The sequence below is a fragment of the Sminthopsis crassicaudata genome, chromosome 4 (genome assembly GCF_048593235.1).
Source record: "Sminthopsis crassicaudata isolate SCR6 chromosome 4, ASM4859323v1, whole genome shotgun sequence".
NCBI classification, from domain to species: domain Eukaryota; kingdom Metazoa; phylum Chordata; class Mammalia; order Dasyuromorphia; family Dasyuridae; genus Sminthopsis; species Sminthopsis crassicaudata.
Window position 1 is genome coordinate 297,104,510 of NC_133620.1, and position 24,394 is coordinate 297,128,903.

At 38.6% G+C, this 24,394-nt stretch overlaps 1 protein-coding gene across 1 annotated transcript; it reads left to right on the plus strand.

Moving 5' to 3' along the window:
• Window positions 1–857: 857 nt before the first annotated feature.
• PFAS (phosphoribosylformylglycinamidine synthase) lies at window positions 858–21,831 on the plus strand. Its single transcript, XM_074311899.1, has 28 exons — window positions 858–984; window positions 3,287–3,450; window positions 6,382–6,517; window positions 8,257–8,362; window positions 9,698–9,887; window positions 10,004–10,109; window positions 10,668–10,808; window positions 10,934–11,058; window positions 11,297–11,425; window positions 12,167–12,298; window positions 12,914–13,018; window positions 13,394–13,467; window positions 13,548–13,704; window positions 14,044–14,105; window positions 14,329–14,490; window positions 15,212–15,337; window positions 15,492–15,623; window positions 16,015–16,245; window positions 16,537–16,717; window positions 16,870–16,953; window positions 17,369–17,524; window positions 17,743–17,862; window positions 18,084–18,229; window positions 18,326–18,533; window positions 18,715–18,806; window positions 18,917–19,031; window positions 19,958–20,281; window positions 21,167–21,831. The coding sequence occupies exons 2-28, from the start codon at window positions 3,309–3,311 to the stop codon at window positions 21,472–21,474; spliced, it is 3,990 nt and encodes a 1,329-aa protein (XP_074168000.1). The 5' UTR covers window positions 858–984; window positions 3,287–3,308; the 3' UTR covers window positions 21,475–21,831.
• The last annotated feature ends 2,563 nt before the right edge of the window (window positions 21,832–24,394 follow it).

The following is a 24,394-nucleotide window of genomic DNA, read 5'->3' on the forward strand; positions in this document are numbered from 1 at the left end:
ACAATTGGATGGGGATTTAACTTCCACAGAGTTATGAAAACTGAATTAGAGAAATACAGAGAATTCAAATTTAAATTAGAAAATTGAAACCTAAGATATGGGAGGCTGTGACCTGGAACAAAGAATGTAATTGAGGTGGGGAGGTAGATTGGATTTAAATGGAAACTTCTGGACTTTGTTCCCTTCCCCTTTTCCGTTCTTGTGTTGCCTTTCCCCAAAAGAACATAAGCTCCCTGAGAGCAGCACCTGGCTTTCTTTTTGGCTGCTATTTGCATTCTCGGAGTTTGTTTGGCGGAGTACTTATAAATAATGTGATCAAGGATGGAGAAGTATAATAGGCAATACTAATGAGAAGTAATGAGGGGTGGAGATGCACGTTCCTAATTTAGGAAAAATCTAATTAATGGGAAGTCAGGGTAGGCTTTGATGCTTCAGGATAGGAAGTAAAGGACTTCCCTTTCTCTTTCAAATAACGTGTCTACTAACCTAAACGCGCCTCTTGCAAGAATGTAAAATTAAGTTTTTCCAGGATTCATCCCTGAGTCGATGAAGTTCTTGATAAGATATTTTGGGTTTTTTACAATTAATTAGTTATTTGACCCCTTGGCAAAGTACTTAACCTCTGCTTGCCTCAGTTTCCCTATCGATAAAATGGAGGATAAAAAATAATACCTTCAGAATTGCTGTGAGAATAAAAATGAGGTATTCGTGCATCTCTATAGAAATGCTACACATGATTATGAAACAGAAAAAAACTATTCAGCATGAGTAATAAGGGCCAAAAGCCTCTCCGTGGGGAAGAGGGGAGAAGGGCGTGGGGGTAAGGGAGTGTTAGCAGGGGGCGGGGTTAGGGGAACCTGTCGCGAGATACACTGAAAGATCGTTCCCGCCGTTCTTGACTTCCGCCTCCCACCTAGAGTTAAGGAGCGACCGGCTTCTGCGTGGGCAAGCCCGGCCCTCATCATTTGCCGAACTTCATTCTGCGTGAGTAAAATTTCTTTGCCTTTCCCCTACCTCGCTTTACCCGTTCCCCCCCTCCCCGCAAATCCCCGAAGCTTCCCTTGTTCGCGTTAAGTTCTGGGGCACTTGGCTTCGGACACTCGCAAGGCCGGAGTAGTGGCGGGGAGCTGGTGCCTTTGCGGTGCCCCGCCGCCTTGCTCTGCCCCTTGAGCCCACCTACTCGACCCTGATGGTTCCGCTAAGTGCGCAGGCGCGGCGATCTTTTGCCCCACGTGTTTCCTCTACGGAATAGAAAGGGGTTGGCGAGCTGTTGCTGCCGCCGCTGCTCCTAAATCATTCTTCCTTTAGTGCCATAAGTGCACTGTTAACTTGCGTCGGTATTTGGCACTTTAGGGATGGGAGAGTTCTGAATGGTGACCCGGCCGCTCCTAACCCTTGACCTGTAAAAAAAAAAAAATACACACACATAAAAATTATGGGCTTGAGGGAAAAGCTAGGCCCCAGGGTATCTCCGGGCAGGTTCAAGGCTCAGAATGATGTAAGTGGGGAGGGTGGGGGAGAGTGAGTTGCACAATTTGATTGGAATAACTTTTTTCTTTTTTCCCCTCAGGCAGTTGGGGTTAAGTGACTTGCCCAAGGTCACACAGCCCGGCAGAGTTAAATGTGAGCTCAGGGCCTCCTGACTTCAGGGTTGCACCATTTAGTTGCCCCAGACTGCTAACTTTGGAAAGGATAGGAAGGCATACAGTTGTTGCTCAGAGATAATAAAAGTACCTACCTTCCTAGGATTGTTGGGGAAGTTAAATGGGAGAGAGCCTTCCATAAAGCACTTGTAAGTGCTAGCAATATACGTTGTAAAGAATCACTGAAAATGTTTAAGTGAAAGAATGAAGTGATCTTTATAAAAGGGTTTTCTAGTGGACTCTTTAAACAATAAGAAATAAGCGTGTTGCTGATCCCTCCCAGGTGCTCCCCAGCAGTGGATTGTGTATCCAATGCAGAGTCAATACCCAGGATGAGTTGAATTGGAAGTTGGTTTCTCAGTAAATAAATGTTTAGCTATTATGAACTCATTATTAAGACCTAGAGGATTTGTGGCCTTTTTCAGAAGAAGGAGCATCTCTACTGTAAGATAGATACAGGTTAAAAGCATCTTTTTTAGAGATTGTGGAATCCAGCCCTTTCACTTTGCACGGGCCACATTGATGGATTAAATGTCTTGCCCAAGAAGACACAGGTAAAAAACTACAGAACTAGGGATACAAATCCACATCTTCTCACTCCAAATCCAGTGTTATCATCACACTTCTATCCAGGATCTGTTATAGCACTAAAAAAGCAATGGGTAATACAAACTTACAAGACAACAGTGTTTTCCTTTTTAAAATGTTGGTCATCACTGTCATTGCCAAAAGTATCTTTCTTCTGCCATCTACTCTATCCATAACCAATTCTTATAAAAAAGGAGGAAAAACTTGTTCGGAAAATTAACTGACTTAGCAGCCAGTTAAACTGTCCCACACATCCACAGTCCCCTTGTTCTCTAAGGCTTAGTTTCAAGTGAGGAAGTGAAAAACTGAAAAATTATTAGTGGAAAAGAGTCCTTTCTGGTTTGGGATTTAAATCTTGACTTTGCCATTTTACTAGTGGGACTTAATGAAATTCTTATCATTAAAATAAGGGGCAATGGATCAGATAACCTCTAAAATAGATCCTTTCTAGCCCAGAATCTGTGACTCTATCATGTATAATTCATGCCCAATAAATGGTACAGGTATTTGGTATTATTTGAGTTCATAAAAGGAAACTGCCACAATGACTGAGGTGATCAGCAAGGTGATGGTACTGAAACTGGGGCTTTGAAAGATATGATAGGATTTGCTATTTGGGGAGAAGGTAGCCTTCTAGGTGGGAGCAGCAATACAGAGGAATTAAAATCACAGCCTGATTGGAGCAGAGTGCTCACTTTGAAAAGAAGTAGAAAATAACAGGTAGTGAACAGGTCTTTTGAGTAAAAAGTAAGGTAGTATTTCTGACAAGATATTAAGACTTAACATAGAAGCATTACCCATGGAAGCTTTGTTTCTCAAATTTATTGTCTCACCCTGATCTTTTTCTTTTCCCCCAAAGCATTTAATTCCATGGATTCAATTGGATGTGAATGGAAAAGTGACCCTTCCCCTCAAATCTTAAAACTCTGTCATGCCAGTACTGCTCATTCAGTTTCTCTGCTTCTGAACCTTTTCCTTGAGGAACTTGAAGCCAAATTTTAAAAGAAGATATAACAAGGAGAAATCAGCTTTATACAATTTTTGCTTTGTTACAGATTTTCAAGTATACGTGTGCAGATGTCCCAGGTACTTCGCTTCTATGTCCATTCTTCCGGTCATGAGGGAGCAGCTTCTGGGTACAGCCAGAGGAAACTCAAGGGGAAGCTGACTGAGCTACTGGGAATAGAGACAGAACTGTGTTATAATGTGAACTGGACAGGTAATGGGTCTAGATGCTTGCCTGGAGAGGAGAGAAACTGGGAAAATTCTAAAAGTTATTTAATTTTTTCCTATTATGAATGAAGAAACCAAACTAGAGGGTGATTCAAGTCAAAACAGAAAGTTTGGCTTGACCCCAGGGACTCAGATGGTTTAAAAAAAGTTATCCTATGGGTGTCAAAAAGCATCCAGTATATAAATTCTTACTCAGTCAGAATTAAAAATAGATTCTAGAGCTTTAAAAAAATTTATTTTTACAAACTTTTATTATCTTTCCCTTCTTGTTCCCTCCTGTTGATTAACAATAGCAGCAACAATTCATTTGATAGAATAAAAGGTCAAATATCAAAGGAATTAATTTTAAAAAAAATAGAAAGGGAGATTTCAAAGTACCAGATCTAAATTCTTTGATAAGGCTCAGAAAAGTATTTCAGAGGAACAGAGTAAACACAGTAGTAATACTAATTATAATAATCTTTGACAAATGTTAAAATTTAAGTTTTTGGGATAAGAATTCACTATTTGGCAAAAATTGTTGGAAAGACTGAAAGCAGTTTGCACAAATGGTCTATAGGCCAATCTCTTACAACATTTACCAAATTAAGATCAAAATATATACATGATCTGGATTCAAATGGAGATATAAGTGAATTAGAAGAACATGGGATATATTATCTATTAGATTTATGGATAGGTTATTATAGTTTTTGAAGAAGTGAGGTAGAGAGCATTGTCATATGTAAAATGGATAATCTTGATTACATTAAACTAAAAAGATTTTTCACAAATAGAACCAAAGAAACAGGATTTGAAGCAAAGCAGAAAATTGGGGGGAGGAGGAATTTCACACTTATCAGATTAGCTAAAATGATAGAAGGGAAAATGACAAAATGTTGGAGGGGATATGGAAAAGTTGGAACAATAACACAACGTTGGTAGAATTAAATTTTTCCAATCATTTTGGAGAACAATCTGGAATCATGCCTGAAGAGTTATAAAATTTTATATTCTTTGACCTAGCAATACTAATATTAGCTCTTTCCTCCCAAGAAGATCAGGGAAAATGGAAAAGAATCTATATGTTCTAATATATTTATAGAAGTTCACTTTGTTTGAAGCAAAGAGGGGCTGCCATCAGTTGGGAAATGCCCTAAAGGAAAATATGAAAATAATGAATGAGCAGGTTTTTTTTTTTTTTTTTTTTTCCAAAAATGGCTAAATCAATTAGTTTCATCAGTTGAATCAATGTACCTGATTTCTTTTTTTCTTTTTTTTTTTTTTTTCCCCCTGAGGCTGGGGTTAACTGACTTGCCCAGGGTCACACAGCTAGGAAATGTTAAGTGTCTAAGACCATATTTGAATTGTCCTCCTGAATTCAGGGCTGGTGCTCTATCCACTTCGCCACCTAGCTGCCCCCGTACCTGATTTCTCATAGCAACACTACCTTTTTTTTTCCCCCCCTATTATGTTTGCCAGTCTGATGGCTTTTAGGTAGAATCTTGAAATATTTTAATTTGTATTTTTCTAATTATTAGTGATTTGGAGCATTGTTTCATATTATTGTATATAGATTGGATTTCTTCCTTTGAAAATTGCCTGTTCAATCCATTAATGTTCATAATCATAAACCTTTTGGAGAATGGTTCTTTGTCTTATAAATTTGAAGTATCTCCTGCATAGGAGATTTTTATTAGAGAAACTTGGTGCCAAGATTTTTTTTCCTTCTAAAGTGCATCAGATTTGTTTGTGTAAAAACATTTTAATTTTAAATAATCAGAATTGGCCATTTAAACTTGGGAGATCAGTCATTTGTTTACTCATGAACTCTTGATATCCATATCATATTTCTATCCAAAGATCTGAAAGGTAATTAATTTATTGCTTGCTCTTTCAGTATGCTTATGACAAGACTTTATATCAAGTCATTTATCCATTTGGAGGTTATCTTTTTATATGATGTGAGATGTTGGTCTTTAACTAATTTCTGCCATGCTGCTCTTCAATTTTCCTAGCAGTTTTTGTTATATAGTGAATTCTTATCCCAGGTCAGTGACTTTTTTTTTTTTTTTTTTTTTTTTTTTTTTTTTTTAGTTTTTGATTTTTCTGTACAATTTCTACAAAATGACATTCACTTTAAAAATATTTTCTGTAGAGCATTTTCATGAATTATTCACAATGTGAATTTCATGTATTAACAGTTAATTTCTAATAAATTAGTGGTATCATTTTGCAATACTAATTTGGTTTATGATTACAAATCCACATCATCTCCATTGTAACTGTCAGTTGTTTCCAGTGGTTTCTTAGAATGACAGACAATAAACTATAGCTATATAAACAAATATACAAAGCATGGAATTAATAGAATAGATAAAATGGGAACTGGACTTTCTTAGTCAAGTTATCCCAGTTTCCAGTTACAGTATGAATAGAAAGTTAGAATGGGGCATGACAGTTGAAAACTGTCTTTATAATTGTAGGATTGAGTAAACAAATATTTGGCCTTTGGCAATTGTCTCTCTTTGGGCCCTGAGATTTGTGGTCTAAAACTGAGGTACAGAGCTAATCTGTGTTATTAGGTTTCTTCATCCTGGAATTTCCTGTGCCAATGAAATCATAAGTTTAATCCATATTTTATTAATTTTAAGGGCTATCTGAGAAGCTCATAAAAATGTCTTTCTAATGCTATATGGGAATGGGGAAGAGTTTATACTTAACTAAGTCCATATATTTAATGACATTTCTTTCAACAACTTAAAACAAAGCTTGCTTTTAATGTTTTATGTTTTAACATTTAACAACAAAATTCCAACTATTGAGATTTAATTAAACACAAAATTGGAAATTATAATCTTTCATGTATTAAGGCAATACCAGGGACTAAGAGTCAGGATGCCTGCCTAAAGCCCTACCTTCTTTACTTTTTCCACAGCTGAGTCCCTTCCAAACCCCCAGGAGACAAAAAAGTTGGAATGGTTGTTTGGATGTCCTTTGGAGTCAGATGATGTGGCAAGAGAGTCCTGGCTTTTGCCAGGCCCCAATGACTTACTACTTGAGGTGGGACCCAGGTGAGTTTGATCCTTATATAAATGATCTCTTCTGCAAATTATTCTGTCTTCTACTAGTTTTCATATTAACTTTGCTTCTGTTGTTTTTACTTCTTGGGATATTTTTTGGCTGTTTCTTTCTCCCCTTTCCTGCAGAGAATATATTCAAAGTTATCCTATTCCTTTATGGTAGCATCAACAATCTCCTAAATTTTTAGTGAAGAAACTGAGCTCCCAGGGATGTTGGCTTCCACTGACTAGGCCAGAGGTCATCAGATTTCAGAAAAGGAGAGCAAGGAGCAGTTAGAGAATAGTATTTTTTAAATGCTTACTATATGCAAGATAAAGAAATAAACACAGAGTGCACAGACAAAAGTGAAACAAACTGCCTTCAAAGGGATGTTATTTTGCAATTAGAATACTAACTTGTATCAAAATTGAAGGCTTCCATCAAAGTAATACTTCATACACACTTCTGATATTGACATCATCAGAAGATGTTTCCTGAAATTCAATATAACAAAAGTGAACATAATAATAGCTGACATTTACATTGGTGTTTTATGTTATATAAATTACTTTACCCTTATTAACTGACTCAGTTCTAACAAAAATGCCCGCATTTTAGAGACAAGGAAATTGAATCTCAGATAAGCTAAATGATTGTCAATTAGTGTGTTCGGTGACTATAGGACTCAGGTTTGTAATTGACATCTGACCAAAAGTCTCATTCTCAGAAATAACCCATCATCAGATATTAGTCACTATGTTATATCTCAGATTGGATGTCTTTTAAAGGAACTCCTGATGGGAATATTGATTTGTCAACAAGATCAAGTATTTACTATTTACCAGAAACTGTGCTTAATTTCTGGGGATATAATGACAAGAATAAAACAGCCTTCTATCCTTAAGAAATATACATTTTATCTGGGGAGACATGAGTGTGTGTGTGTAAGTGTGTGTTAGTAAACCCTATATACTTGTGGGGATAGTTATGTGCCAGACCTAGAGGCAAGAAGATCTGAGTTCAAATATAGCCTCAGACACTAGCTGTGTGACCCTGGGCAAGTCACTCAACTCAGTTTGCCTTAGTTTCCTATTTGTAAAATGAGTTAGAAGGAAATTGCAAAGTTATTCAATTGTATACCTGTGTTCCAGGTAATGTTAAACAGAAGAGAAGTTGTCAATATGGAATCTAGAATAGGGAAAGCCAAAGTAAGATATTAGCAGTAACCCTCTAACTTGGTTATTCTAGTTCTAATGATGACTGAAGTTCTAGACAGAAACATTTTTAAGATCCCAGCATTGCTAGGTAGTAATATCCAACTCCCTTTGCTATGAATTTTTGTTTACCGAACAGCCCTACGATCTATGATTCTGAGTGACTTCTACCTGGAAGGAATATTTTGTACCATTATAATGAATAAATTAGCCTTCCTGTTTATGTGTAGTTTTCTTATGACTTTGGTTAGTGTGGTTTGGGTTTCCATCATATGATCACTTCTGGTGGGCTAATAAAATGTCTTACCTGAGAGGTTCAGACTAAACTAAAAGAATAATTTCTGTCAGTGATTTTTAGCTGGAACAAAGGCATGCAAAGTGAAATGTGTGTGTTAAATGGTAAGGACAAAGGCCAGAAAATGGTCATATTGAATTGCAGAGGCAATATCTTTCCTGGGAAGATCCTAAATTCATGGGAACCTAGAGATAACTTGCCTTTAGTAGTCCTTCATTGTCTTTTTTTCAACTTCTCCCAGATTGAACTTTTCTAGCCCAGCATCTACCAACATTGTATCCGTGTGCTGGGCAGCTGGGCTGAAGGCTGTAGATCGTGTGGAGATAACCCGACGCTACCGACTCACTGTAAGAAAATAAAAGGCTTTGAACAGAGAACTAATGGCAGGAAATTTGGGGGAGGAAAATTATGAGGATAAGATAAAATTATTGAAATAATTTGGTGTAGTAGGAAGAGAGCCTGGATTGAGGTGAGAAGGTGAAAATTGTACTATTTATTTCTATCTCGATGTCTTGCTGTGTATCTCTTTTTCTCTCTTGTTTAGTGTGTGTGTGTGTGTGTGTGTGTGTGTGTGTGTGTGTGTGTGTGTGTGTGTGTGATTAAACTTAATTTTGCGGGCATTATACTTTAAATTTTGAACTGCCTCTCCACTCTTCACTAACATATGCATGTGTATGTATGTATTTGTGTAAAGCCATTCTATGCATACTTCTGCTTATCAATTTTTCTCTGGAAGTGGATAGATCTTACAGCATAGATCCTTTATAATTAATTGAAGCAGTTATAACACTCAGAATAACTTATCTATTCATAGTTCCTTGTTTGAACAATATTGCTGTTATTGTGTCCAGTATTCTCTTTCATTTTCATTTTTCATTATTTCATGCAAATATTTCTGTTTTTATAAAATGCTCCTCATTTCTTATAGCACTGCTATATTCAATTATATTCATATACCCAACTTAATTAGCCATTCTCCAATTAATAGGCATCCCCTCAATTTCTAGTTCTTTGCAAAGAGAGTATTCTAAATATGTTAGAACATACAAATTAATTTCCTTTTTCTCTGATCACCTACACAGACCTGTAGTGGTATTGCTGAGGCAAAAGAATAGATCCAGTTTTAAAACTCTTTGGGCATAATTCCCAATTACAATCAGGTTCTTAGATCAGGTCAGTTCTACTAACATCCCTTCCATCATTTTAGTCAGTCTGAGATATCAATGAAATGATATCTCAAAAATAGTTTTAATTTGCATTTTTCTAATTGACAATATTTAGAGCTTTTTTTTTTTTTTTCACATATAGCCTTGATGTCTTCATTAAAAAAACTGCCTCTTCATATTCTTTAACCACTTTTAAATTGAGGAATGCTTATATTTTTATAAGTTTGACAAAGTTCTCTTATTTTTGAAACATGAGACCTTCATCTGAGAAACTGTAAAATTTTTTCCCCAATTATCTATTTTGCTTCTATTTTTATAACACTGATTTTATTTGTGTAAAAACCTTTTAAATTTTATGTAATCAATCCATTTTACATCTCACAATGATTTATATCTTTTGTTTCTATGATCATAAATTCTTTTCTTATTTATAAGTCTTATATGTTCCATAAAGTAATATGTTCCATATTCTTACTCTCATTGTTTATCCTGTTCTCCCCTTGGTTCTCCCTTCAGTTTACCTCTGCCCCATCAGCTGAGGAGAAAGCTATTGCTTTAGCAACTATCCATGATCAGATGACGGAACAATGCTTCCCCAGACCTATTCAGAGCTTCTTTACAGAGAATCCCCCTGCTTCCTGCAATGGGCTCATTGACATCTTGGCTGAGGGAAGAATTGCTCTGGAGAAGGCCAATAAAGAGCTAGGTTTGTATCCTGGATGAGACCTGAAGAGCAGAATCAAGGAGAGAGAAAAGGAAAATGAGGGTGGGCAGGAAGTTTTGCCCTTTAGGGGTTACAGCAGTCTGTGATATGATCCTTAGGTTTGGCCATGGACTCCTGGGACCTGGACTTTTATACCCATTGCTTTCAGGAATTGAAACGTAATCCCAGCATAGTGGAGGCCTTTGACCTGGCTCAGTCCAATAGGTAAAATTAGTCGGGACTCTTGTTATTTGTAAGGGAAAGGTGAGGTTTGATTTATCACTTGCTTGGTTTTCCTTTTTGAGCTTTTGTGTCTAGCACTGCTGTTTCACTTCTGAGTTCTTGATGTTAAGAGGCTGGGCTCTAAGAGAGAAGCCTTCCTTTGAAAAAACCCCTGTTTGTACTAATGGTGTATCTGGGTGATAATCCAGATAAGAATAGTATCTTCTAAAAAGGTATGGATGAGTAGCTCTCTTTACAGTGAAGGGACAGCATTATAAAAAAATAGATTCTTCCATAATAAGCATTGAAGAAGTATTAAATTGAGGTTGGGGGTGGAGGTGGAGGAGATGATACGAATAATCGAAAATTAACTAAAAAAACAAAACTAAAAAATGTGCTTAGTGTTTAATCCCTTTCTAAGTTGATTGGCTGATAGGATGTGTCAAATTTTATATTACGAAATAAGACCTTATCAAGGATATAGGATTGGAAAGTTGTTCAGATTCCTTATTGTGTTGCCCACCTTCCTAACATAATTCTCCCCTGTATTATCTCCTGTAGTGAACATAGTCGTCACTGGTTCTTCAAAGGTCGACTATGGATTGATGGGCAAGAGCTGGAGCACTCGTTGTTTGATGCCATAATGAGTACCCAGGCAACCTCTAACCCCAACAATGTCATTAAATTTTGTGACAACAGCAGGTAAGGACTAAGACTAGGGCAAACCAGATGTTCCAACTTCAGCTCCTGAGACTGAAGTTTAGAGCAGGGGACCCGAGGCTTTACCATCAAATAAGAATTGTACCTGATGCTTCCTATATTGTCAGTGGTATCCAGGGGCGAGAAGTACAGTCCCTGTGCCCTGAGGACCCTTCCAAGCCTAGCCGTTTTCAAGAGCAGACGGGGATAAGACATGTCATCTTCACAGCAGAGACTCACAATTTCCCTACTGGTGAGCTAGGAGTCGGGGGCAGAAAGCTTTGGCAACTTGGAGTTCTGAATCCCTGAGACAGAAATAGAAGTTAGGGGAGGATTGTGGTTTGGGAGTAGATTATTTCCTAAAGGGAGTGAAAACTATAAGGAGAAGAGGAATTGGAAACTGGATTCAGAATTCCTTAAAAGACTTTGGAAAGGCTTGTTTATTTCTGTCTTAATCCCTGTGTCTACCCTTTGTCTCTTCCATGCTCTAGGTGTTGCTCCTTTCAGTGGTGCTACTACAGGAACTGGTGGCCGTATCCGAGATGTACAATGTACAGGCCGAGGGGCCCATGTTGTGGCTGGCACTGCTGGTTATTGCTTTGGCAATCTGCATGTCCCAGGTCTCTTCCAGATAAAAATCTTATTGTACTTAATAGATCTTCTGTTGTGGTAGGGACTGTTTCCTTTAGCTGAGGGAATAATTTGTCCTCTACCAGGCTACATGGAAAGTTGGTAGTCTTGATACTGGTACTTATTCTGTAGTATCCTGTAATTTGGTAATACAGAATATCCCAGAAGTCTAAGCTATCAAAGCTAATATGAAACTAATGTTTTATTATTAAAATTTTAATTGCTTAAGATTGCACTTTAGAAACATCCCGTATTACCCTGATAGCCTGTGGCTATTTGAAATAGGAGTTTCTCATAATGAGAACATCATGATTTCTTTTCCAAATGTACATTCTTAGTAAAGCAGTTCTCTGGAAAGATTGGGATGAGACATAGGGGTCAGCACTGTAGTTGTTATCTTTACACCTCTCTTACTTTCTTCAGTCAGCCAGGCTCTCCAGATACCTCATAAAGCCTACAAATGGTCTGAGTAATCTTTTTTTTTTTTCTAAGGCTGGGGTTAAGTGACTTGCCCAGGGTCACAAGCTAGGAAGTGTTAAGTGTCTGAGACCAGATTTGAACTTAGGTCCTCCTGAATTCAAGGCTGGTGCTCTATCTTCTGCACCACCTAGTTGCCCCTGGTCTGAGTAATCTTATTGGATCTTGCTGATCCAGCTGATTCTCATCCTGTTTCTATGTGCCAGGTAATCTCTAAGTCACAAGTATCCTTTCTTCCCTGTAAACTCTCCCAGGTTATAGTTTACCCTGGGAAGATCCAAACTTCCATTATCCAAGGAATTTTGCTCATCCTCTTGAAGTTGCAATTGAAGCAAGCAATGGGGCCTCTGATTATGGAAACAAGTTTGGAGAACCAGTTCTGGCAGGTAAGACTGATGGGCAGGATCTTATCATCTGAGCCCTTCAGAAAAGTATAGGGTTAGAGGAGAGTTAGATTTCTAGGTCCTGGAGGGGAAGAGACAAGAGTTGAGGACTGAATGCTCTATGTGGTCATAGCTAGAATTTATATGGCATTTCAAAGTTCACAGTATATATATATATCTATCTATATATATATATAGATATATATAGATATATATCTATATATATCTATATAGATATATATATATCTATATATATATCTATATATCTATAGATATATAGATATATATATAGATATATATAGATATGTGTGTGTGTGTGTATATGTGTGTATATATATATATATTTATTTATTTATTTATTTATTTTTTAGTTTCATTTTTGTAGCCACCCCACAGCACAGTGCTACATGAATTATTTCCATTTTACAAATAAGTAAAGAGCCTTAGCAAGGCTGGTCCTCAAGCACATAGTTAAGCCCCAGTCTTACTGTCTTGGTGTACCAATGTTGCTTCCATTGTACTGTGAACCATGTATCTCCCTCAGAAGATTGAGGGCTTACCTTAGGAATGCTGAGGAATAAAAGTCTTCATTCTCCTTTGGATGTCTCTTCCATCTAGGCTTTGCCCGATCTCTGGGGCTCTGTCTCCCAAATGGGCAGCGGCGGGAATGGATCAAGCCAATCATGGTCTTACAGGGAATTTCTTATGCTGATAAAATCATAGGTGTAGATAACCCACCACCACAAAAAAAAAAAATTTAAAAATTTTTTTAAAAATGTAATTTTTTTCCCCCAACAAACAATTTTTAACCTTTTAATTTTTTTTTTTATAATTTTGAGTTCCAAAACTCTCCTATTCTCCTTGCCCTTCCCCCTCATTGAGAAGGCAAGCAGTTTGAAGAAGATTTTATATAACCAGTCATACGAAACATGAAAAATTAAGTTTTTAATAAACACTTATTATTTGCTTGGTTCTTTCCTTGACTATAATCTTAATTTTCTTCTCCTGTGTTCTTGGGCTGGAGGAAGGACTTAATTTGGGCTCTTGTTCTATTTTTCCATTCTCTAACTCTGGCTCATCTTACTTCCTTCTTCACAGGCATGGAGGTTGTGAAAGTTGGGGGGCCTGTCTATAGGATTGGGCTTGGGGGCGGAGCTGCTTCATCCATCCAAGTGAGTAGAAGGAGAAAGCTGTGGGCTGAATACCAGGGTGTACAAGGAGTAAGATCTCTGACCTTGTTGGCTCCAAACAGGTTCAAGGAGACAATGTTAGTGAACTAGATTTTGGGGCAGTGCAACGGGGTGACCCTGAAATGGAACAGAAAATGAACCGGGTGATTCGAGCCTGTGTGGAGGCATCTGGAGGGAATCCTATCTGTAGTCTTCATGATCAAGGAGCTGGTGGTAATGGTGAGGAACTATGAGATGGGATATGGAACCCAGAGCCTTTTTTTCCCAACACAACTCCACTAGACAAGTTAGGGGGAGGTATTTTTATGACCAGCAAACCATCTTTTCCCCACTATCACCCAACACTGACTTTCCTCCCTTCCAGATAAAAATCCTAATTCACTAAAGGGAATGGGAACTATGGTAGTTAGTGGAAAGGTAGGGAGAATGGAAATGAAATTGAAATTAAAAACTTCCTGTCCACCCTTAGAATAAGATTAGATAAAAAAAATTAGATCTGATACTGTCACCCCTCAGTCTGAGTGGTGTGTCTCACCCCCATCTCACCCATTCTCCTAGGGAATGTCTTGAAGGAACTAAGTGATCCAGCTGGAGCCAGGATCTACACCAGCTGCTTTCAAGTATGTCATTCCATACCCTGAAGTTCTAGTGTTCCTTGAAGAAGTCCATGCAATGCATATACTCCCTATAGTTGTTCTAGATCTCTACCTCCAGGAATTGCAAGAAAAGAAGGAATCAAGAAAAGAAACAACTCTTATCTTTCTGACTTGAAGTCATTCTGCTTTAGCTATCAAGGGCCATTTGACTATCTTTTATTTTTCTTTTGTCAATGTGATTTTTTAGTTGGGAGACCCAACACTGAATGCCCTAGAAATTTGGGGAGCTGAGTACCAGGAATCAAATGCCTTGCTTACAAGATCTTCTCATAAGGATTTCATGAAACAAGTTTGCTCTCGAGAACGATGTCCAGTCTGCTTTGTTGGAACCATCACAGGAGATGGACGGGTGAGAAGTCCTGAAAACCAGGAATGGTGATGAACGGGAAGGAAGAATGGATCAGTCTTTTGATGGACAGGACAGGACTAGAGCAAGAACAGCTAAGTAGTGCAGTGGAGGACTCATCTCCCTTAGTTCAAATCAGGCCTCAGATACTTACTAGCTATGTGGCTTTCAGCCAGTCCCACTTAACTCTGTCTGCCTCAGTTTCCTCATCAGTAAATGAGCTGGAGAAAGAAATGGTAAATCACTCCAGTATCTTTGCCAAAAAAAACCCCCAAGGGATCACAAAGAATAGGACATGACTGAACAATAAGACCTAAAAGAAGCATAGTGGCAATTGCAGAAGTTGGGGGTAGGGAGATAGGGGATATTGGACCTGAAATCATGAAGACCTAAGTTCAAATCTTGTCTCAGACACTAAATTAGCTTTGAGCCCCTAGGCAAGACACTTCACTTCTTAGCTTCAGTTTTCTTTCAATAAAATACATACCTCAAAAAGTTATAATAATACATGTATGGCTCTTTGCAAAACTTAAAGTGCTACATAAATGCTAACAATTTTTAATGGGAATGTGTTTGGGAAGTGTAGAGTTGTATATAAGTGTGTGGACAGCAAAGAGTAAGAGGAGAGAATAGGATGGGTAATGGGAATAGAATATGGATTTAGTGAGTTAGAAGTCTGATTTCTTTGTGGAGTTTCCTTATCTTTGTCTTTGTCTCTGTCTAGATTGTATTAGTAGAAGACCGGAAATGTTTTGTGGGCAAACAGGATCATGGGGACAGGCCTTCTGCTCTTCCCTCAACTCCTGTGGACTTGAAATTGGATTGGGTACTCGGGAAGATGCCCAGAAAGGTGCTGACATTGGAATGACTGAGGACTTCTTCCATGCCTCCCAACTTTTTGTAACCTCAGATGCCTTTTCACCCCAAACTGATCCCACCTTGTGTCTTGAGTCCATGCTTGGTTTCCTGATCTCGATCTTCACTACCCTGTGTTTCTCTTCCAGGATTTCTTTCTTGAAAGAATTCCCTGCGTCCTGCAACCCCTGGTTCTGCCCCCTGCATTAAATGTCCTTCAGGCTCTGGATCGGGTCCTGCGGCTGCCTGCTGTGGCCAGCAAGCGCTACTTAACTAATAAGGTACTCCTTGGTCCCCACCCTATTTCAAGGCCATCTTTGATACAGTTACAAGATAACTGAGCTTTGTCCAATTCTTCAAACTTAGGTCCTTTTTCCAGCATAGGGGGAAGGAAGGGGACAGAATGAAGGAGGTTTGGAAGTCAGTGGTGGGATTTTATCTTTACCAGTTCTTCTATATCACCCTTAGGGCCCAGATGGCTAAGCATTATCCAAGACTTCCAACATCAGGGACCTCACTTAGTTCTGTCTGTCTGCTCCCTTTGAAGACATCTCATATTCTTACTTTTTAAGGACCACATAATTTTTCTTTATACCCCTCATGAATCACAGCTCTCTCTTCCTAGATATGTCTGAACTATTGTGTCTCAGTATCTGAACACTCATTCCACAGGTGGACCGGTCAGTGGGTGGACTGGTGGCTCAGCAGCAGTGTGTGGGGCCACTCCACACTCCTCTAGCTGATGTGGCAGTGGTGGCATTGAGTCACAGGGAACTGGTGGGGGCAGCCACAGCTCTAGGAGAACAGCCAATCAAAAGCCTGCTGGACCCAGGAGTGGCTGCTCGCCTGGCTGTGGCTGAAGCCCTCACCAACCTAGTGTTTGCACAGATCACTGATCTACGGGTGAGATTCTAGCTCTGTCCCCGATTCCCAAACTTTTCTGACTATCTGTCCCATTACCTTTCACTGTTGTATCCTCATCATGACTTTTATTCCACTTTCCTTTTTCCCTCACCTGTTTCCTCACTGTTCTAATCCCTTATTTCTCTGGCACTTTCGCTCCCTACTTAGTGTTTCTCTACAAATACCAACTATCCTGGACCTTATATTCCTATTCCAGCTTACCTCCTTTTCACACTTCTCTCATACCTTAGGTTTCTCTGACCTTCACATGTCATTTCTTGTCTCATTAAGGATGTGAAATGCAGTGGAAATTGGATGTGGCCAGCTAAGCTCCCTGGGGATGGAGTGACTCTGGTGGATGCCTGTGTGGCCATGGTAGATGTCATGCGTGCCCTGGGAGTGGCAGTGGATGGTGGCAAGGACTCACTCAGCATGGCTGCTCGTGTTGGAAATGAAACCGTGAGGGCTCCTGGTAAGATGAGACTGCTTTAATGGGATAATGGAGGGATAGGAAAAGCTGGAAAGGCCAGCAAAGTCAAAGAAGGGGGTATTATAATTAATCAGCTGAAAGACTGGGTTAATGTGAGAAGCTGAACTCATCATCCATGTTTTTTCTTATACTAGGATCTCTAGTTATTTCAGCCTATGCTGTTTGCCCAGACATAATGGCCACTGTGACCCCAGACCTCAAGAACCCTGGAGGGCAAGGTATCATTCCCTTTCCTCGAAGATCAGAGGTTAGGCCAGGTCATCCTTTCAGTGACCCTTGGCTTAATACATCTGGAAAATGGGGAAGGAAAACTGGTACATGCTGAGAGTTATGGTCTTTGGAGGATCTTCATTCATATCGGCAATATTTTATTAAAGATATAGTAAGTTCAGGACATCATAACTCAGTAGTAGAGAGCTGACTTTGAAGTCATGAAGATCTGGCATGTGGCTGTGAGACCTCACTTCTCTGTTCTGGCAGTACTTTGCATGTTGCAGAAAAGATGCCAGTAAGAAAGGAAACATCTTTATTTAGGAGTTCTTTACACAAATGAAATCCTAAGTCCAGCTTTATGCCCCATTCCCTGTTTGGTTTTCTCTTGTTCTTTGCCCTCAAACTTCCTTAATTTTCCAGGACGTCTTTTATATGTGCCTCTGAGCCCTGGGCAGCACCGACTGGGAGGCACAGCCCTGGCTCAGTGCTTCTCCCAACTTGGGACGGAGCCTCCTGACTTGGATGTTCCCGAGAATCTTGTTTGTGCCTTCAATGTTACCCAGGGGCTGCTGAAAGGTGAGCCATAGGGACTATAAAAATCAAGTAAGTAGAAGGATATATGGGCCTGGCCCATAGTATAATGAGGATGGACACTTTTCTCTTCGGGGTCTGTTACCACTTTCTCACTCTTATCTCATTTAGCCTTTTTTTTTGTCTGACTTTCTCTGTGAAAGTGAAATGTAGAAAGAAACCAAAGGAGTCAGACTGATGAACTCTTACTCTTTCTTCCTTAGATCGTCTCCTAAGTTCTGGCCATGATGTGAGTGACGGAGGTCTCATTACTTGCATCCTGGAGATGGCTTTTGCAGGGAACTGTGGGATAGAAGTGGATTTGCCTTTTTCTGGGGCTGATGGTGAGAGATGAGTCTCAAGTATCTCAAAATTTAGCCTCTAACTTTTCTCTTCCTATTTTTCTTCTCCATCATGTAAGACTGGTTTTTCCTCTTATTTCACAGAATTTGAGCATATAGATAGCCCAACCTTTGTTCCTTTTAGTTCTGCTGAACCTCTTTTTCCTATTTCCTGCCATCTCTCTTGACCCTTTCCCCCATTATGCTTTTGCTTCTTCTTCCAGTGCTGCCAGTGTTGTTTGCAGAGGAACTGGGCCTGGTACTTGAGGTGCAAGAACTATTTGAGGCTCAGGTGCAGAAGTGCTATCAGGATGCTGGCCTCACCTGCCTTTCCATAGGCCGCACAACTGGGGATGGTCCCCATTCCAGGGTAAAAATTTGGAAGGAACTGGGCAAGTTCGAGTTCTCAGGATTTATAGCCAGGATGACTCTTATCCTTTCTATCTCTCTCATTCATTCTTCCCAGGTTCAGGTAGCAGTGAATGGAACAATTGTTTTAGAGGAGACAGTGGGGCAGTTACGTGCATTATGGGAGGAGACAAGTTTCCAGTTGGAGCGGTTGCAGGCTGAACCAAACTGTGTGAATGAGGAGGAAACTGGATTGAGAGAACGGAAAGGACCTTGCTACCGCTTACCACCTTTTCCTACTGAAACCTCTGTGCCCCATGAACTTGGTGAGATTAAGACCTGAATGCCCAGCTTCTTGGGGGAAGAAGAAAGATCAAAGAAATTTGGGAGATAAAGGATTAGATGGTTGGCCTGCTAAATTCAGGGAGTTAGGGTACAGTGGTGGAGGTGATAGTGGATAATCAGATTCCTTAATCACTCTTTGAGATTTTCTGCCTTTTTACTCAGGAGGCCCTGCCCCTCGAGTTGCCATACTGCGTGAGGAAGGGAGCAATGGAGATCGAGAGATGGCAGATGCTTTTCACATGGCTGGGTTTGAAGTAAGCAGAGAAACAAAAAGACTTTGTTCCCACAGAATGAAACAGTTGAAAACTAGAGGTACCAGTCCTAGGAGTCCAATTTTTAATTACTCTTACCCTCACACTTTCAGGTTTGGGATGTGACAATGCAGGATCTTTGCTCTCAGGCCATTGGACTGGACACTTTTCAAGGTGTGGCCTTTGTTGGTGGCTTTAGCTATGCAGATGTTCTTGGCTCTGCAAAAGGTTGGTTTTTTTATTCCAGCTTCCTTCTGCTAGGGACTGCAGATTCCTCCCTATCCTCACTTGAAGTTCCTTTAAAATAAAACATGCTTTTTTTTTTCTTGCCCTCATTAGTTCTTAAAGGATCCAGTTTCCTTTAGAATCAACTTTCATTTAAGTTTAGCATTGTATAGTATAGTATATTACTATATTATATATGTAAACTCATATTGTATAGTATAGTATATTACTATACTATATATGTAAACTATATATGTATATTACTATACTATATATGTAAACTCGTGTCTTCTGCCTGTTTTCAGTAAGTTTTTTTTAATGTGGATTAAAGAATTAAATTATAAATGTAAATTATACATTTACATATATAAATAAATTAAGGAATGTTTTTGGATAATATTTTTTCCCCAAATACATATAAAAACCAATTTTTTAAACATTCATTTAAAAATTCCAAATTTTCTCCCTTCCCTAAGATGATAAACAATGTTGCCATTCATTTTCAGTCATGTCTTATCTTAGTTATGTTGTGAAAGAAAACAAATATGGGGGGGGGGGAATCCCATGGGGGAAAAAAGGGAAGTAAAAATAATAGGCTTCAATATACATTCAGATTCCACCAGTTATTTTTCTGGAGGTGTGGAGTAGCATTTTTCATCATAAGTTCTTTGGGATTGTCTTTGATTACTATATTGTGAAGAGTAGCTTAGTTAATCATTGTACAATATACAACATTGCTGATACTGGTTCTGGTACATTGTCTGGTTCAGCTAACTTCACTTTGCATCAATTTGGGTAAGTCTTTCTAGGTTTTTCCAAAATAAGCTTGCTCATCATTTATTATAGAATAATATAGCAAGCATGAATATTTTCATACAAAGCTTTCATCTCTTTTCCCTAATGCTTGTCTTTTTCAAATTCATCTCCAGGCTGGGCAGCAGCTGTGACATTCAATGTCCATGCCAGTATGGAGTTGCAACGCTTTCGTAGGCGAACAGATACCTTTAGCCTGGGGGTATGTAATGGCTGTCAGCTGTTAGCTCTCCTTGGCTGGGTTGGGAGAGACCCTAAAGAAGATGAGAAAGATCCTACTACAAACACTTCCCCCACCCAGCCTGGTCTTCTCCTCCGATCTAACATTTCTGGTCGATTTGAGTCAAGATGGGCTACAGTTCATATAGGGCCTGGGCCAGCCATGATGCTTCAAGGAATGGAGGGTGGAGTGCTGCCAGTATGGAGTGCCCATGGAGAAGGTAAGAGTGATTATCAGGGTGGATACATAAGAAATAATGAAGAATATGTGAAGAATGAAGATGTTAGGATAGATGAGACCCCAGGAAATAAGAATTGGGACTGATAGAAAGGGGAAATCTAGGTTTATGGTAGGGAAGGAATATCGTCAAAGAAAAAAAGACTTAAGAGAAAGAAGTTGAAGTGTTCATAGGAAGATGAGAACCATGGTAGAAGAGCTTATTAAGAAAGAAAGAGGGGGAGGTGGGAAGGGAGAGAGAAAAACTTGGAACACAAATTTTTGCAAGGGTAAATGGTGAAAACTATTTTTGCATATATTTTGAAAAGAAAGCTATTAAAAAAATTTATTATAAGTAAAAAAACCTATTCAGAACAATACAAAAATGAGCCAAATGAAGTGACACATTTCCCATCATTCTAATATTAGAATAAGCAAGTTAAAACATTATGGAGATAATTATTACTTTGTGTCGGGAGTTGAACTAGGTGACTTTCTGCTTATAAGATTTTGTGATTATATCTATATCTATATCTATATATAGACACACACATACACACAGACACTGTACACACATCTTGTTTATCTTAGAATCAGTAAAGAAATATCTGTGTGTTCTCTTTAAAAAAAAGGGGGGGGGCAGAAAATGGAAGGTAGACTGGGGAAAGAATAGTGAGGTCTAAGTCAGAATCAGTAGAATTGGGAAGGCAAATAACCAAGCATAGAGAAATTCCAAAGATGGGGCAGCAATGGATTGGACTCCAGGACAACAATAAGCTTTTTGCAGCACAGAAGCATGCAGCTTCCAAAATAGAGAAGTTGATTTTAGTGCAGGGGAATCAGTGGATAATAGCGCTTTGTATTGATGCTTGTCCTTTGGTTTCTACAGGTTATATGGCTTTCTCATCCTCTGAACTCCAGGTTCAGCTGGAAGCAAAGGGCTTAATCCCACTCCATTGGGTAGATGATGATGGAAATCCTACTGATCACTACCCTTTGAATCCTAATGGATCTCCAGGTGGTGTGGCTGGTGTCTGCTCCCAGGATGGCCGTCATCTGGCACTTATGCCCCACCCTGAGAGAGCTGTGCGGCCCTGGCAATGGGCATGGCGACCTCCCCCATTTGACAGTCTGTCTACTTCACCTTGGCTCCAACTTTTCACTAATGCTCGACGCTGGTGCCAAGAAAACTGCTGAGGACCAATGAAAGTTAATGTATGCTTCAAAAATGAAGAACAAAAGATGGTCTTATCTTTCATATCTATGGAGATGGAAAGAAATTATTTCTCAACTAGAGAACATGAAATGCAAAATGGATAATTTTAATTGTTAAATTATGAAAATGGAGCCAAGATTTGAACAGTTTTCAAATGAAGAAATTAGTCATTGAGGCAGCTATATGGCTGAGAATAGAATATTGGCCCTGAAGTCAGGAGTACCTGAGTTCAAATCCAGCCTCAGATACTTAACACTTACTAGCTATGTGACCCTGAATAAGTCACTTAATCCCAGTTGCCTCAAAAAAAAAAAAAAAATTAAAGCCATTTCTATCTAGCCATATGAAAAATGCTTTAAATCACTATTAGAGAAATGCAAATTAAGACAATTCTGAAGTAACCATTACACACCTGTCAGATTGGCTAAGATGACAGGAAAAGATAATGAATGTTGGAGGAGATGTGGGAAAATTGGGACACTAATTCATTGTTGGTAGAGTTGTGAATTGATCCAGCCATTTTGGAGAGCAATTTGGAATTATGATTGAAAAGTTGTCCATACCCTTTGATCTAGCAGTGTTTCTACTGGGTTTAAAGAGATAATGAAACAAAGAAGAACCCACAAGTGCAAAAATGTTTGAGACAGTGCTTTTTGTAGTGGCAAAGAATTGGAGATTTAATGGATGCCCATCAACTGGGGAATGGCTGAATAAATTATGGCATATAAATGTTATGGGAAAATATTGTTTATAAGAAATGATTAGCAAGATGATTTCAGAAAGTCCTGGAGAGTTAACATGAATTGATGCTAAGTGTACTGAATAGAACGAAGAGAACATTGTACACAGTAACAAGATTCTTATGTGATAAACTGATGGATATGGCTTTTTTAATAATGAGGTGATTCAGGCCAATTCCAATAGACTTGTGGTGGAGAAAGCCACCTATGTCAAGAGAGGACTGTGGGGACTGAAAGTAGAGCATAACATATATTTTCACCTTTTTTGTTGTTTGCTTGCTTTTTTTTTTCTTTGATCTGATTTTTCTTTTGCAGCATGATAAATGTGGAAATATGTTTAGAAGAATTGCACATGTTTAAGTCATATTGGATTACTTGCTATCTAGGTGAGGGAGAGGAGGAAGAAAAATTTGGAACACAAGATGCTTTTACAAGAGTGAATGAAAAGCTATTAGAAAAGCAGACTGACTTATCAGTTCTCTTTCTGGAATTTTCAAAGATATTTTTCAACATTCAGCCTTGCAAATTCTTTGTGTTCCAAATTTTTCTCCCTTCTTTCCACCACTTTCCCTAGATAGCAAATAATCCAATATATGTTAAAGATGTGCAATTCTTCTATCTGTTATTTCCACATTTAGATGGATTACATTTTCCTAAGTCTTTTGGAATATACATGGATCATTGTATTGCCAAGTCACTCACAGTTAAATGTTGTATAATGTTGCTGTTACAATATGTTGTATAATGCATACAGTGTTCTGGTCCTGCTCATTTCACTTTGCATCATTTCATGTAAGTCTTACCAAGTCTTTATGAAATCATTCCCCTTGTATAATATCATATAGCAAAACTTGTTCAGTTATTCCCTAATTGATGGGCATCCTTGCCAATTTCCAATTCTTTGCCACTATACTATAAAAAGAGCTGCTATATTTTGTCCAAATAGAGCCTTTTCCTTTTTTTTTTTTTTTTTTTATCTTCATAGGAGATCCTTATAATGGTATTGCACAATTTTATAGCCCTTTTGACTTAATTCCCAATTCTTTTCCAAAATGGTCCAATCAGTTTACAATTCCATCAATAGTGCTTTTGAGCTGAATATCATCAACTTTGAGTTTCTGAATGAGGCTTTTCATTTGGGGGATCTTCTTTGGCCTCAGAAACCACTTGTTCTCATTAGGACTCCTTCCCTGAATTGTAACATAGCATCTAAATAGATGCTTCAGAAGTTATTTAGTCCAACAATCCCCTCATTTTTATAGCTGAATGACTTGGTAATACTCATCATTGCATCAGGTTTTTTTTCTTTTCATTTTACCATCCTAGGAGAATCTGAGAATTCACAACTAAAAGTAGCCAGATTTGAGTTTAGAGAATACATGTCATAATGAACATGGTGTGGCTTATTTTTCTTTACTGCATAATGTAACTTTCACAATAGGGACTTTCATGTTTATCTTAGGGCAGCTAAGTAGCAACACTATAAGGTACTATAGGGTAAACAGCAAGATCTGAGTTCAAATCTACTAATACTAAATTGTGTGACACTTGTCTCAGTTTCTTAATCTGTAAAATAACCTGAGAAGTAGCAAACTTCTCCAGAATTGCCAAGAAAACCTCAAATGAGGTCATGAAGACACAATGAACAATACAGTAGTTTCCTAGTCAGGATTTTTATTGATGTTTTTACATCTTTATTCCTATATATCCTTTTGCCTCCCTTAGGCATCAACTATCCCTTGAAAGAGGGACAAAAAACAGTTCAGCAAAATCAAGCAATACATCAACTATCCCTTGAAAGAGGGACAAAAAACAGTTCAGCAAAAGCAAGCAATACATTGCATGTTCAATGGCATGTTCAGTCTCAAGTCTAAAAAGAGTTCATTTTCTTCCCTCTTCTATAAGACCTTGGTGCCTTTAAGCAACAGAATTTTGTCTAACCTAGGTTGGTCTGGGTATGCTGCAGTAAGTTAGAGGCCTTCCACATGAGAAGAGGTATACTCTTTGGTTTCTAGCCAGTTGCTTCTCTTTCCTTCTCGTTGTGTTCTTTTCTGTACTAAGGGTGAAGATCCCAGTTTACTCATAGCATGGGTACCATGAACTATGATTGAAAGGACTTCCCTTCCCTTTACTCTCTTGACTCCAGAAATACTTGTATTCT